The 14,154-nt window shown below is 40.9% G+C and overlaps 1 protein-coding gene across 3 annotated transcripts; it reads right to left on the reverse strand.

Moving 5' to 3' along the window:
- Positions 1-64: 64 nt before the first annotated feature.
- On the reverse strand, positions 65-9,689 carry depdc7a (DEP domain containing 7, paralog a). Of its 3 annotated transcripts, none has more exons than XM_065953128.1 (9): positions 9,547-9,689; positions 5,570-6,032; positions 4,000-4,130; positions 3,700-3,892; positions 2,605-2,825; positions 2,356-2,498; positions 2,151-2,276; positions 1,812-1,890; positions 65-1,164 (listed from the first exon to the last, which is right to left on the reverse strand). In XM_065953128.1, the coding sequence occupies exons 2-9, from the start codon at positions 6,022-6,024 to the stop codon at positions 941-943; spliced, it is 1,572 nt and encodes a 523-aa protein (XP_065809200.1). In that variant the 5' UTR covers positions 6,025-6,032; positions 9,547-9,689; the 3' UTR covers positions 65-940. The 3 variants fall into 3 exon arrangements, with proteins under 3 accessions (XP_065809200.1, XP_065809201.1, XP_020512282.1); XM_065953129.1 differs by lacking the exon at positions 9,547-9,689 and adding an exon at positions 8,813-9,475 and having other exon boundaries at positions 5,570-6,029; XM_020656626.3 differs by lacking the exon at positions 9,547-9,689 and adding an exon at positions 8,813-9,473.
- Between the last annotated feature and the right edge of the window lie 4,465 nt (positions 9,690-14,154).

Genomic DNA, 14,154 nt, shown 5'->3' on the forward strand with positions numbered 1-14,154 from the left:
AGAGAACCCTGTGTACGGTCTGTGTGTGGGTCAGGTAAGAGAAACCACACAGTTGTAACACATCTTGTCATATCTCATACTTTAATATTGTGAGTGTTCCGGGGGAATCACAACTTGACATACCAGATGCCGTTTACGCTTTTTTACATCACATTGTACATATTTTGAGTCAGCAATGAAAACACAATGAAAGGGAGGACAATTCTGTTAGACTTTTTAAAAAGACCTGGCAAAACCAAACAAAGCAAACAACATGTGTACGGTTAAGAAATAGTCTGGGAATGCTTTCTTTACCGGGAAATGAGCCTCAGCTGATTAGAAGATACACATAGCTCTTAGCATAGATTTTAAAAACAGGACCCTGAAGATGCCACTAGAACGCGGTTAAGGTTTTCCAGTCCGAACAAAGAAAATGTACAAACATCTGTTTTGCTGATTTGTTGCAAAAAACAAAACAAAAAACCACCAGAGGGCTGCAGCTGCCTGTTTATAATAGCACTACATCAGACTTTTAAATGTCCAGGTTCAAATATCCGGTTGAGGGGTCCTCAGACACAGCTCCACTGTGCATCACTCTGTACATGGAAACCACATGGACACACAGATTTGTTATTGCTTACATTGTCTATTGCACAAGCACAAAGAACACAACCATTGAAAACTGTATGCAGACACATAATGCCCACAAGATGCAGAGCAATAAGAAGTTATCATGTTTGTGTCCTGCACCCAAGAAGTTCCTAAGACAAGTAAATATGTCCTTAAATACATTGAAGCTTATTCATTCTTAAATTCACATTCCAGTTCAGTGGTCTAAACATTTTACATCGAAGCACTCTACTTACATTAAAGCACATCATTCACATTCCACCACATCTTGTCCCTACATCTAAATCTCTTTTCATCATGATACATGACATATTAAAAAACAACGTAAATATCACTGTAACAACATGTTGATACTTGACAATCTATTTCCAAAGTACTGAACAAAAATCTCAGGGTGGCCTTTGAAAAACTGTCCCAGCAGCCGTCTCTTCTCCTTAGCCGAGAGTCTCGGGTTCTCATGGACTGCTTGGAGTAAAGACCAGAGCTCCTCTTTCGTGGTTTTCTTTGCATTTTCTGCAAAGTCTTTTGCACTCAGCCTTGTGCAGTACGCTGATCCTGCAGCAAATAAGACACAGAAGTTAAATGAAGAAAGAGCTTTGCCTTTTTATATATTTAAGTGTTTTTGGTGACACAAACAGCTTTTAAAGGTCACATATTATACAAAATACACTTTATCATGTTTCTCTAACACTAATATGTGTCCGTAGTCTGTTTACAAAACCCAGAATTATGAGATAAGTCCATCCTCTCAGTCTTTTGCCTGCTCCACTTTTCAGAAAAAGTGTGCTTAAGCAGGTTGTTTGGAGATTTTCTCTTCATGACATCACAAAGGGCAGTAACCCCTCCCCCAGGTGGGTGACACTCCCACAGCTACGTGTCTGTTCTGCCCTCTGAGTCTGCTAGCTCATCGTGAACAATAGGGCATGGTTCAAGAAAGCCCAAGCCACCCCTTCCAGAGAGGGGGCGTGGTCAAACACAGCTCATTTACATATTAAAAGGTACAGACACAGAAACAGCCTGTTCTGAGCAGGGCTGAAATAGAGGGGTTTATAGGCATGATCAAATACAGGAACAGTGTGGATTTTTTAGCTACAAAATTCCAAAACATGTTTTGGAAAGCTCTGAGACTTGTCGAAAAAGGAGGATAATATGTGACCTTTAAATGAATAATGAATGGATGGAAATAAGGGAAATCTGCAAACCTGCTATCGTGTCTGGATCCTTCCCTTTCACAAGATTCATTATTCTGTCACTGACCATCTTGTGCAACGAAACAGGAATCTAGTTGAACGAGAGACAAACATTTAGTAAATGGAATCACTATTTGAATGTTTTTTGTGGCTTTGATTTAAAACAGACAGACTGATTTGAATATGAATTCCCTTTCAAGTTGCATATGATGTCAGATTTGCAGTCCTGCTTCTAAACAGCTCTTGTAAACAGCATTGAATCAACTCAGTGGCTAACAGATGTTTATCATCACATCCCTCTTATAAAACTGGGCTAACACACGTACACAGATGCAAATTGAGTGCACTCACTTTGAAGAGATCACAGTGGTTATCCATCATGAACAGAACCATGAAGTCCACCTTTCCTTTGGAGAGTCGACCACTATAGACAATGGCACTCGAAAAAGACCTTTTCACCGCCATCCTGTTCTCGATCTGAGCAGAGAATTATTGTGAGTTAACTCGCATCAAACAAACACATGCAGATTCACGCAAAATGCGCACACATGCTCACCTCTTTGTGCAGTTTGACCTCCAGTGGTTTTGCTGCGATGGCCATGAATCTTAATAGTCTGCGCAGCTCCTCCCTGCTGCGAGAGTCCTGCAGCTTCAGGCTCAGCTGCAGGGCCTCCAGAGCCTGCTCTTGTTTACCGTTCACTGGTACAGACAATAGAAAGGAGGGAAAACATTTTATAGCTTTCAATCAAAGCCTTGATGACTTGACGTAATGCAACAAAAGAGATTTGGGATGGCCTCTTCTTACCGAGTAGCTCTGAGATGCCTGAGTGGATGTCGAACACGTGGTTGCTGAGCAGAGGTGGCTGCTGTGTGCGTCCGTAATGCTGAGCCAGGACCTCATAGAGCAGTCTCTTACACTGCAGCAGGTCCTCAGAACAACCAGCAAGACCTCGACTGACCTCCACCACCAGCTCATCAGGCAGAAACTCCAGGCAGTCCACTGCGCCTGACATCCACTCGTCAGCCCTAAGGGAGAGGGGAGACGAATTATTTTAAAACACGGCAAAAAGATTGAGAAAAGTGGGGCAACAGAGAGATATGAATAAGGTCAGGCCAGCATTTGACCTTCAGTGGTCTTAAAAATGGACAGTGAGCATGAATTTGGAGATTAAAACCGGAAAAAAAGCTTCTTTTTATTTTTAGGTTACAGTTATGTGAGGAACCTCAGCTTTGTGTTGATTGTATGCGCCCCCTGTGGATGAAGCAGTTTTGCTTTTTGGATTTGTCCTGTATGTGAAAATAGTGTTTTTTTAAAAGAAAAAAGAAAAATCATCCTGTAGTCTTGACAGCAGTCACTCTCATAGCCCACTTAAGCATTGCACACAGTATTATGAAAGTCAACAAAGAAAGATGAAGAGGAACTTTCCGTCTGTAGGAGAGAGAAAAAAGAAACAGGAAAAAAAGAGGAAGAGGAGTAAGAGTCGGGACAGTGGCAGACATGATGGTGATGAACGCTGGTTAGAGGGACCCCCAATTGATTTTTGCATAGGGCCCCAAAATACTCTAGAATCGCCACCGCCTGCCCCCTAGCCCTTGCCAATGTCACAAAACTTTAATATTATGATGATGATTATTAATATTATGTTTAGTTTTGGTGTAATGAGCTTAACCTTTTACGGCTGGGTAGTTATGTCTACATTGGAAAAGTCTGTCACATGCCTTTTTGTGTAAAATTGTTACCTCACTGTAACTATTTAAATTACATCAAGTTAGGCAAATACAAGAAATCTAATTACATGTGTGGCTTAAAAGCAGCTGATAAAGACTTCAAAAATCCCAGAGTTGAAACAGAAAATGAACTTTAGGAGTCTTTAAATGTGTAATGATTCAGGGGGCTTACTGTGCTTCACTGAAGGCTTTGAGGACCTCTCTGTCCAGGTAGCTTGACGTGTACAGCAGGTCCGGGTCGCTGTCCATACCGTGAAGAGGAGGCCGCGATGCGTGTTTACCCTCTAACAAGTTCTCCAGCAGGGGGAGCTCTATCAACTGCAGCAGCCTGAAGACAGCTTGCTGGTGCCACACCTCATCTACAACTGGGGAAAACATGTACTATAAGTGTCACAGGTACATATGCACAGACATATAGTGCTGATCTAGTGCTTCAAAAAACACATTGCAGATTTGACGTCATTGGACTTACTCTCTTGTGAGAGGCCGAGGTTGATCATCTGAGGGGTGATGGTCGAGCTCATGTTGAGGTTTCCGAGTACCTCCTCCAATGATTTATCCGTTTTCACAGGGGAGTGAGTGGAGTAGCTCAGCACCTCTTGTCTGAAGAGTCATATAATAACAGCAATCAGTGAAAGTGATTGTAGAGGAGGGGTGGGGGGGTGGGGGGGCTGGCGGCACACAGACAAATGACATGAACAAATGTGGCATCGGGCAACAAATGTTTTCCAGTAGCTGTTATTCAGTCACAATTTGGTGCAGTCTGAAGGCTATTCAGTTTTTTTTTTTTCATATTAAGCGGACAAAGGAAATGCCCAGTTTCTAGATTATTAACTGCATCCCATAAAGACTTGATTTAACCCATGCTGCAAATCACAAAGAGGACTACACCCCCTTTGCTTTGTTTAAACTCCATGCTGTAAATGAAAAGAAAGCCTTATTTATCCAGTAAAGAGCGCATGTTTTCTCTGCGTCTTTCATCTCTCATTAGGGACGTCAGGGCTGTTCTGTGATCTGGTCTGGTCTGGAGTAAATCGTTATCAAAAAGACAAAGTGGTAAGGCCATGTGTTAGCACCACATGCATCACATCCGTCTTTGTTGTTAACTCCCAGCCTACCTAAATCTAATTCAACATCCTCAAAGTAAAGCAGAATCAACTGAGTTTAAAGGAACAGTTACCATGATTTGTTTCAGGCAAAGAATTAGATGAATTATTTTTGTAGACATTAGCATCCAATTAGCATTGATTAGCCAAAAAAGACCAGAGACAGGAGGAAATAGCTAGCCTTCTCTATCATAAATTGTGATACCAATCATCTGTGAAGCTCACTTTTTACATTCTGCTGGTTTAAATATATAATAACTATAAAATGACACCTTGTGGTTAAACATTTTAAAACTAGGATTTACATTATGTGTCTAACTACTTCTTGGTTGAGCTTTGGAACTTTTGTAGTTATTGTCATGGTAACCAAAAGGAAGGCAGAGCCAAGCTAGCTTTCCCCCCATTTTTAGTTTGAAGTCTAGTCAAGTTTGGATATTACAGACCATAGGAATGTATAAAAGGAAGAATGGCACACCCGCTCCTCTAAAGTGAAACCAAAGCCTTTTGTGCATGTCCTGGTTTCAAATGATGTCACCAATATTTCAGCAACCATTTATGTACAAGCAAAGAGGGGGGTATAGTTGATCATGCATCTTTATAAACAGTCAATGGTTAGGACATGAATGTGGTTTTAAAGCTGCAGGAAAACAAATATAAATGTTTTGTAGCAAGTATATCAGTGTGTTTGTCTGATCCATCTGTCTTTCAATATCACTTCTTGACTCTGAAATGTCATTTTGTACTTTATACTTTTGGATAATAAGAAAGTTTCTGGAAATCCAGAACATAAAGACATGACTGCACAATTGGACTTCAAGAGTCTCAGGTCACGCCTCACTAGTTATCACAGACGCTGGATTTGGGATAAGCTCAGGAGGAAGGAGAACAAAGCTACTCAAAAGTGAGATCGGAAGACGTTGTGACACCAATCTGTACCTTTCATGTGACGGAGTGTAGCTGTTCTTGTTCCTGTTAATGCTCGGCGAGTCATAGCCGCTCTCAATGGTACTGGTGGAGTGAGAGTTGGTGTTTGCTAGTGATGGAGAGGAGCTGGTCGCAGGATTCAGGAACCTGTACAAACTGAAACAACTGTCCTCAAATGTAGCTCGTTTCTTCTCCTTCCCAAAGACTTTGACGCCCACCGGCTCAAACACCCTAGAGTCCATCAGGGCCTGGCAGAGACGAACAGCTTTGAAGCGTGGTACCACCTCTTCACCGAAGAAACGGCTGAGGGCGATGTGGGCCAACACCACGTCCACGGCATCGGAGCCCAGAAAGCAATCATGGTAGGACTTCAGTTTGTGGCGCCGCCGTTTGACCTCCACTTGAGTGTGGAGGTTGGAGATGATGCTGCCCCAGATGTAGGTGGCCCGGAAAGGCTTCCCAGCCATGCCTGCTTCTGACAGAGGAAGAGAGAAACAATGAGTGGAAGGATAAATAGGGAAGGGGGGGGAGAGATAATCAGACTATAAGAGCTGAAGAAGATGGCCGTTTTCTGGCACTTGATAGACAATCTTTTAATCAATTGATGAGATAAATAATGCACCCAATTATATAAATATATTATGTATATACACATGCAGATGAAATAAAACCTCAACTCATTTCAAGTTATTTTGTGTGGGTGTTACAGCACATGGTCCAGAATGTACCCATCTCATGGGGGAAGTAGCCCAACCCAAAATCCTTGTTTGACGCAGGCTGTTGTACAAAGTGCAGCCGCTTGTTTATTAACAGATCATTAAAAACTGAGAATCTAGACCTGCAGTCAGGCAGTAAAGGTTAAATACAAAGTCAAAACATGACTTTTCTCTGATTTTCTTACCACAAGAGACATTCAATCATAATCTGTCTACCCTATCCGGCACACTTATTCACACACGGATACAGAGACAATGACCATATTGTAAGCCTCCTCCCACAAGAGATACCGTGATATGTTCCTGCTGTATTTTCCACTTCATCGGCTGCATTGCAATGAAAACATGCACAAAATCCGAAAATTATAAACGTAATCCAACACTGAACATGTCCAAAAGTACATGATGCAATTCCTCAAACTCTTCCTGTCTATGTTTGACAGGAACCACAGATAGAAAATGATTTGTGTCATCCAACAAAAGCCAGACCAGTGAACGACAGCAGAGCTGGGCATGGTGAGATGTTAGACCTGCTTTCATCTCGCAACAGGAAACCTATAAAGCTTGTTGAGCAAATGTTAAAGGGGGGCTGGGGGGTTCTGAGAGACCATGGGCCATATATCAGGCGCTGTCAGCAGCAGCCTGGCTCCATGTTATGATAACACATCAGGACAAATACTTTTACTGACCCATCTGTGAAACTTGACAACAAAAACACTCAGGAAAGGTACCACGGCGAGCAAATGTTCAACCCCTTCTCAAAAACAAATACAACAGCTCATGCCTCGTGGAGCAAAGAGGAAGGACTGTGGAAGATTTATCTGTGATCAGCTGATTAATGAGATCCTTCTGCATCAAACTGTGTCTCCCTCGGGGGGAGGAAACTGTCCTCAACTGGGTATTTGCATATATATAGGCCTAAGGGAAGAACAACTTGTGCTTCAAGAGATGGATAAGAAAAAACCACGCTAGCCGCAGTTTGCAAGTATGATATGAAAACTAATGGAAAAGAGTCAGAAAAGTTATTCTTTGCTTAAAGAAGTATTAACAGAGATCTTTACTGTCGATGTGAGGAGAAGTCTTTCTTCACAAATGGTAGTTAATGATAGACTACAATTGTATAGAATACAATTGTGAGGATTGCAGGAACAAAGGACTTTTTGGTCTGCATTATCTGAGTGTCATAGCTTATAGGAGTTAATACAGCGCCATCTGGAGAATCCCATCAGGGGTCTCCGGATTACCAGTCACACAGTAAATCCGGATCTAATCAATATCCATTAATGCTCGTTAAAAAAAGCAAAAAAAAGAGATGGAGGTCTGGTGTAGGTCGAAACAATCCTGGGAACCCGGCTGTGTTCTGTCACTGAGATTTAAGCTCAGTTAGTATAGCCGACGTCACACTTCTTTCCTGGTGACTTTGGTCCTCTTTTCTTTTTCTTTTTTTCTGCAATCGGCTAATTCCCATCAGACAGACTGTGGTATACAACAGGGGCTGTGGTCTGTGTTACAGCCATTGACAACAGTACAGCGTGTGTTTGCACACATCAGTGGAGGTAAATAATCGCAGGGGGACCAGAGCAGTCAACACAAGAGGATCCTTCTCCTGGGGTTAACATCACTGTCTGTAATGTCACTAATAAGATACAGAAAAAAAATATTAAAGGCCTATCGAGTCTGTTTTTTAAACTATCAAGTAGCAACAATGAGACTGGCAGATGAGAAGCAGCAGGTTATAGACCGCGCAGATACCTTCATTCCTCTAACATGCTGAGACCAGAGAGATGAACTGATGGAGCCTCAGGACACATTGTGAATAAGGAGGGCATGGCCCGTATAGATTTGAACCCCCACATCCTCATATAGAATATGCAGGTCAGTAAACGGAATGACCCCCTTCCATCTGTGTTTTAACACAAACACTGCAGGCTGCTGAGTCTGCACCAATCACAATGTCACAAGAAGACAACACAACCGGTTTTAAGTCTATCATTCATAGCATTTGAACCATTTATCAAACGACAATAAAGCAAAAAGTAACTTTAACACAAGCCTATATCATTATAACACCATAGTCTCCTTTCTGACTTTTAGCCTACACACTTAAAACTTTACAGAAAACTCAGAAGGGACTATTAAATAACAAAAGCGAAATAAATAGCCTATGCTGAACATATTTTAGAAATATTGGATTTCGATTAAAAACAGCATTCACTTTACTTTACAGAAAAATGATTATTAGGCTGTAAACCGAACAAATAGACTTCAAGAACTGTGCGTACAATGCATGACAGCCTATTAAAGTATCTTATGTTAAATGTCTGTTTATAAACTAAGCTTTTAGTCAAATCTATGTTTAACAAGGCTATAGACTGTAAGTAGCCTAAATGTAATTTCTGAAACTTTCCCATCTCAACACGACAGGTTAGACACCAAATAAAACGAAATCTTCAGGTAGCCTCAAACACAACATAAAAAACTATCAACATAAACATATAGAATAAACTTGATCACAAACAAGTGATTCAAAGTGTATTACCTGGAGTTCGTTGTAGTAAAACTTCCTCCAGTGACTAGAGACAGCCATCCAGACCTCGTCCTTGGTCTTCAATTCACAACGTGACGCACGCAGCTAAAAGGAGTCGAGCCCGAAACCGTCCCCTCCCACTGCCGCACATTATTCATGTCCAAATCAGCGCCCTGCCCGGCCATTAACGCCTTAGAGAGGCTCAAAGAGTCCCTCATGTTTATCAAAAGGAACTCTTAAGTCACTTATTCCTACATGGGGGGACAACTTCCTAAACTGAAACTGTCAATTTGAAGAAGAGAAATACTAGTACAACTGAAGGTTTCGTCATGGTGTCCCAAATGATTTAAATAAAAAAAATCAGCCATGGTAATTAATTGCTATTTCCTGATAAAGCAATTTCTTTAGAATGTAACCTTTACAAATATTTAACTTTAAAAGTGAAAAATGAACAATCAAATGAAATGCCAGAAACGTTTTCACACAGCTTTTAAGACTGTCAGTATAACCTACATCTGATCAGAGACAGATATGATAAGAAAAGAGAAGAAGGATGTTTGGAGGATGTTTAACTAGAGGATTAATGAACATAACAAATTGAGAATAGTTTCCCTGTCTCTGTCAAAACAACACGTGTCATAATGAAACATGTGACTGCTCCACCTTAGTTAGGATCCATATACACAAACAGTCATCTACTTAAATGACACAAACAAATATGTACACACACCTCAGAGTAAACACACCTGAGCTGTAGTTGAGACAGATTTCACGGATGAGCTGAGGCTCTAACCTGGTGCCTCCTTTCTTCAGGTGTAATCTGACAATGGAAAAGCAGTAAGAAGACACTGCAAAGCCAAAGTTGGTCACTCGCTGAGAGGGAGACTGACAGGAAGACAGGTGTTATCATTGCAAGAGACAAGCATGGTGTAATGGGTGAGGCGTCCAACTAGTGCAAACCGGTTTGATTACTGTTGTCCTCACCTCTTTTATGCAGAAACGTGTTTTTTTTTACACAAGGAAGTAAGAATGCATCTGGGTTAAAAGAGGGAGGCGGGTGGTTTGACATCCTTAGTTTGCATTCCAATACAAAGACGAGGACATATACTATACAGACACATCATACTGTTACAATGCTCTTGAGCAAGGCAGGATGCTGCGAGGAGACAATACGGGTTACTTTTTTTGGGGACACATTTAAATAATTTCACGTTTAGCTTACTCATTTTGTCCTGCAATATGCTTCAAGTAGTACAAGGAAACATTGCTATATTAGCACCGAATAAAGTTCCTGGGATTGTACTTTAGAAAAGGACAGGAACTTCTTAGTCAAACATCACCTTATATGAGGATTGCAGGACTTCAGCCCTTTGTCAAAACACAGACAATGGTGAGCTGCAAAGAAGTTTCCTGTGACAAAAAAGTCTGAGCTACTTTTGGTGCTTGAGTAGAACCACTGGAAATGTAGGATCCCAATGCTGTTGTAGCTTGACGCAATCTAAGGAAAAAGAGAGGATATCTCTGCAACATGACTTTTGATCATTCTTATTTTCTGTTCTGTCTTCTGTGAGTACACCAACTTTATGGAAATGCAAAACTCAATTGAGTGACATCCCCTGTGGGAAAAAGACTGTGTTCTCCCACAGCTTTAGTGGAGAAAATGCTGACGAATAATAAGAGTTGTGCTTGGTAAAGTTTTGGGCATTATGTGCAAAATTATGTGATACAACACATGCATTTTATCTTGTTTGCATTCAGTCAAATATCCCACTCTTAACACGGTTTACAATTGTTAAACAATGTTAAACAATAACTCCTGACATTGTCACCGCAATAAATCACAAGAGTTTTTCAGTCAGACATAATGCTTCCGAACAGACTCTGAGAACTGAATTCATAGAAGCGCAGGCCCATTGCCTGTAGCCTTAACATGTTGCATGTGTGTATAAACTCACATTTAGTTGCCGCGTGAATAATGTATTTTTTTATTATTTATAAAGCTGCAGTGTCCAAACAGAGGAAATCCACTCCTTAACTTAAGGCAACTCGTGGGCCAAACAGGTTCTACAACTCAAATGATGAATGTGTTTCGACTTCATGTGCTGGTATTTAGTAAACCTGCAACAAAGCTGACTCTAAAGTGCTGTGAAGTGAAAAGTGGTTTACACCAACACAGAGGGAAGAGAGAGAGAGAGAGAGAGAGAGAGAACCCTGGTTAATACAATCAGAAACTCTATCCACAAGGTCAAAGCAATATTTACTCTCCTCGTTCTCCTCGTTTGCCCTGAGCGCCCAGCATATTTCATTTTCTTTCCTCCTATCTGTCATGCAATGTTAGTCATTTGTTTGACTTACAGTTCTAACTATGGCAAATACTCAAAGAGATTTTTTTCTAGGGCGTGACATTGCAAATAAGAAAAATCTACCATGCCAGTTTCTGGATCCAGTGTGACCTGGAAAATAATGAAGAAAGTGTTGAGACATTACAGTGGACCTGTTGATGATCCTTTTCTAAAACTGTCACATGAACACCAGAGTTATGAACTCAAATCCATCAATAAAGTAAAAAAGTCAATCATTGATTGATTGTATAGCACCAATTTATTACAACTATTATCTCGAGACACATTACAAGGAGCAGGTAAAAGACCTTACTCATTGTTATATTACAGAGACCCAACGTAAATGCATCATGAGCACTAAGTAATATTTGGCAAAGTTACATCGGCAAGAAAAAAAAAATCTTAACAGGCAGAAACCTTGGGCAAAACCAGGCTCATGACGAACAGCCATCTGCAGAAACTGAGCTGGGCTTGAAAAGTGGGACAGAGATAGAAGAAGAAGGAAAGGGACAAACGGGGGAAAGTGGTTTGGTAGCAGTAGGCCGTCCCCACTAACGATCCAGAGGAACCTAAAGGACACGAGAGCTCAGGAGTGGTTAGTGATTTATATAGCACATATACAGGTGAAGCATACAGATTTACAGGTAGTGACATGCAGTTATATGATGTGAATGCACAGAGAGAGAGAGAGAGAGAGAGAGAGAGAGAGAGAGAGAGAGAGAGAGAGAGAGAGAGAGAGAGAGAGAGAGAGAGAGAGAGAGAGAGAGAGAGAGATGAGAGCTCAAGTTGCCAGTTGTGTTAAAGTGCCCCCAGCAGTCTAAAGCTCATAGCAGCATAACTAGGAGCTGGTCCATACCTGCGCCAGCTCCACCTATTTTTGCAACTTGCGCTGTATTTTATTCTAAAAGACAAAAACTGTTTCGTTTACCCTACTACATTTGAGCTCTAGTTTCTAGATACTCAAATGACTATGATACTAAGCCTTAGAATAAATTAGTCAACAAAGTTTTAAAGTCGTTCTCCTTGGAACACCTACAGCTGTAACATACTCAGTATTGCATTATTATATATTATATAGAGTAATGAGTATTTTTGCTGACTGTTGTACGTATTTTTATTCACGTAAAGGATTTGTTTTAGCTCTCCTGTCACTGCTGATGTATGAATGTGTATTTGGTTAAGGTGGAGGTAGATTGAACTGTTATCTAACTGGATATGAGTCCAGTGGATTGCCTATTAGGGATCAATCTCCATTTTAGCTGTCACGACAAAAATCCAGTAAGCAAAGAAAATGTTTGAAGACACAAATCTTTATCTTTATTTGTAAAAAAAATGTTGACACATTGACTTAAAATGATCCAAAACCTTGAGAGAAGTTAAGCTATAAGAAGCTACATCTAGATAGCCTACTGCTATTTTGAAAAAGATCACACACCCCAGTTATAATAAAAAGTAACTGGTTTCCTTTTTATGATTGTTTTAAGACTGTTGTAAAACTAAAGAAAAATAAACACACATGTGATGATTGAAAGGACAGCTCAAGAGTAGATTTACTCAGTTACATATTTTCAGCTTTTAGACAGAGTGTAAATCTGCAACTTGTCTTCCCTTCTGTCTTCTACTGTGTATTCAGCGAATGTGTGACTGGTCAAAACATCTTTTAAACTACACCACTAACACACAGCACATCATGTTTTACTACAGAACCAATAAACAGTCTGTGTTTTCAAATCTTATCCAACATCCAGCCATCCATTTAACTCTGCCTGTTCTGTTATTCTCACGCTGCCTCAAGGGTCCTCTCAGTCTGTCTCCCACATTATGGAACAATACCATGCATTAATATTCATGTGCTTTTCATCTGGACAGCAGACATTCAGTATCTGTGTCTTACAGTCGTGCCCGTGCTGGAATCCCAAACGCTTGCATGACAGGCCGTCCTCCGCCAACTCCAAAGGACAGAGGACAGTGGCTTTCCTCACAGAGCCGTCCATGCAGCACAGAGACACTATTGTTTTTAGGGGGGTTGCCAGTAATTTTCGCATTGTGGCCGAAGCTACTGGGCAATCATATTTTATTCAACAGGCCAAAGAGCCTCTCGGACGACACAGAGTCAGCCACCCCTTCACAGTGAATAGTTTGGTCATGAGAGCATGGTGGGCGAGCAGTGCCACAAGTTTCGCGCCCTGAAACACTCTATGGGAATAAGAGCCTCCAACAGGCAGGTGACGTTTAACTGACCCCTGACATGTTGGAAACATATTTTTTAGTTAGGCAACTTGGTTAAGACAAGAAACAATGCTGTGGTAAGAAGTCAGGAAGGAATGTGACAGTGGTGACTGAACTTTCTTGTGATGGCTGGAGTCACTTCTGAAGCTTTTTAAGGTTTTTTGGAGTCGGGGGAAAAAAAATCATCTGCACTTATCTCACTCTGGCCCACTACTCTTCCTTTTAATGTACAAGCCAGCTGCTAACAGACTCTGAAATAACACAGAGAACAAACTCAGCAGATCCTGTGTGATGGAGAAAATCTTAAAAAATAAAATGATTAAAGTGTGTGTTCATATTCTGCAACACTGCCTTTCTGGTGAAAGTATTTCAGATGATTCTCTGACATCTTTAGACCGTACTCAGTATCTCCAGTTCAAACTTTTTTTTATCTTTCTAACTTTTACCACAAAGGCCGTCGACGCTTTAAAGGTATTTGTGTCCTAAGAGCCCTGGTTTACGTTGTCAGGGACTGAGTCATGTTTATAAATGTGAGATTTGATGTTGTTTAAGCATGCTACAGGAAGCCAGCTCTATATCGAAACATAAGCGGTTAGTGCTACTACAGCAGGGGTCATCAACTACATTCTTACAAGGGACAGCTTTTATTGCTTGACAGATTATGTGGTGGCCGGACTTGGACAAATATGCTTAGATTACAAGCCTGGCAGCTGTCAAGCCCGATGTTCAGAAGGGTATGTCAGAGAGGAAATGTAATATCTCTCATTAATGTAATGCAAGTAT

Source organism: Labrus bergylta, chromosome 3, assembly GCF_963930695.1.
Source record: "Labrus bergylta chromosome 3, fLabBer1.1, whole genome shotgun sequence".
Classification (NCBI taxonomy): domain Eukaryota; kingdom Metazoa; phylum Chordata; class Actinopteri; order Labriformes; family Labridae; genus Labrus; species Labrus bergylta.

What these genes read in the sequence shown, in the direction of transcription:
- depdc7a (XM_065953128.1), bottom strand. Translation starts at nt 6,024, where the DNA reads ATGGCTGGGAAGCCTTTCCGGGCCACCTACATCTGGGGCAGCATCATC. An exon ending in AAAGCCTTCAGTGAAGCACA is followed by an intron (nt 2,826 to 3,699) that starts GTAAGCCCCCTG and finishes CCTCTCCCTTAG; the next exon opens with GGCTGACGAGTGGATGTCAG. An exon ending in GGATCCAGACACGATAGCAG is followed by an intron (nt 1,165 to 1,811) that starts GTTTGCAGATTT and finishes TATTTGCTGCAG; the next exon opens with GATCAGCGTACTGCACAAGG.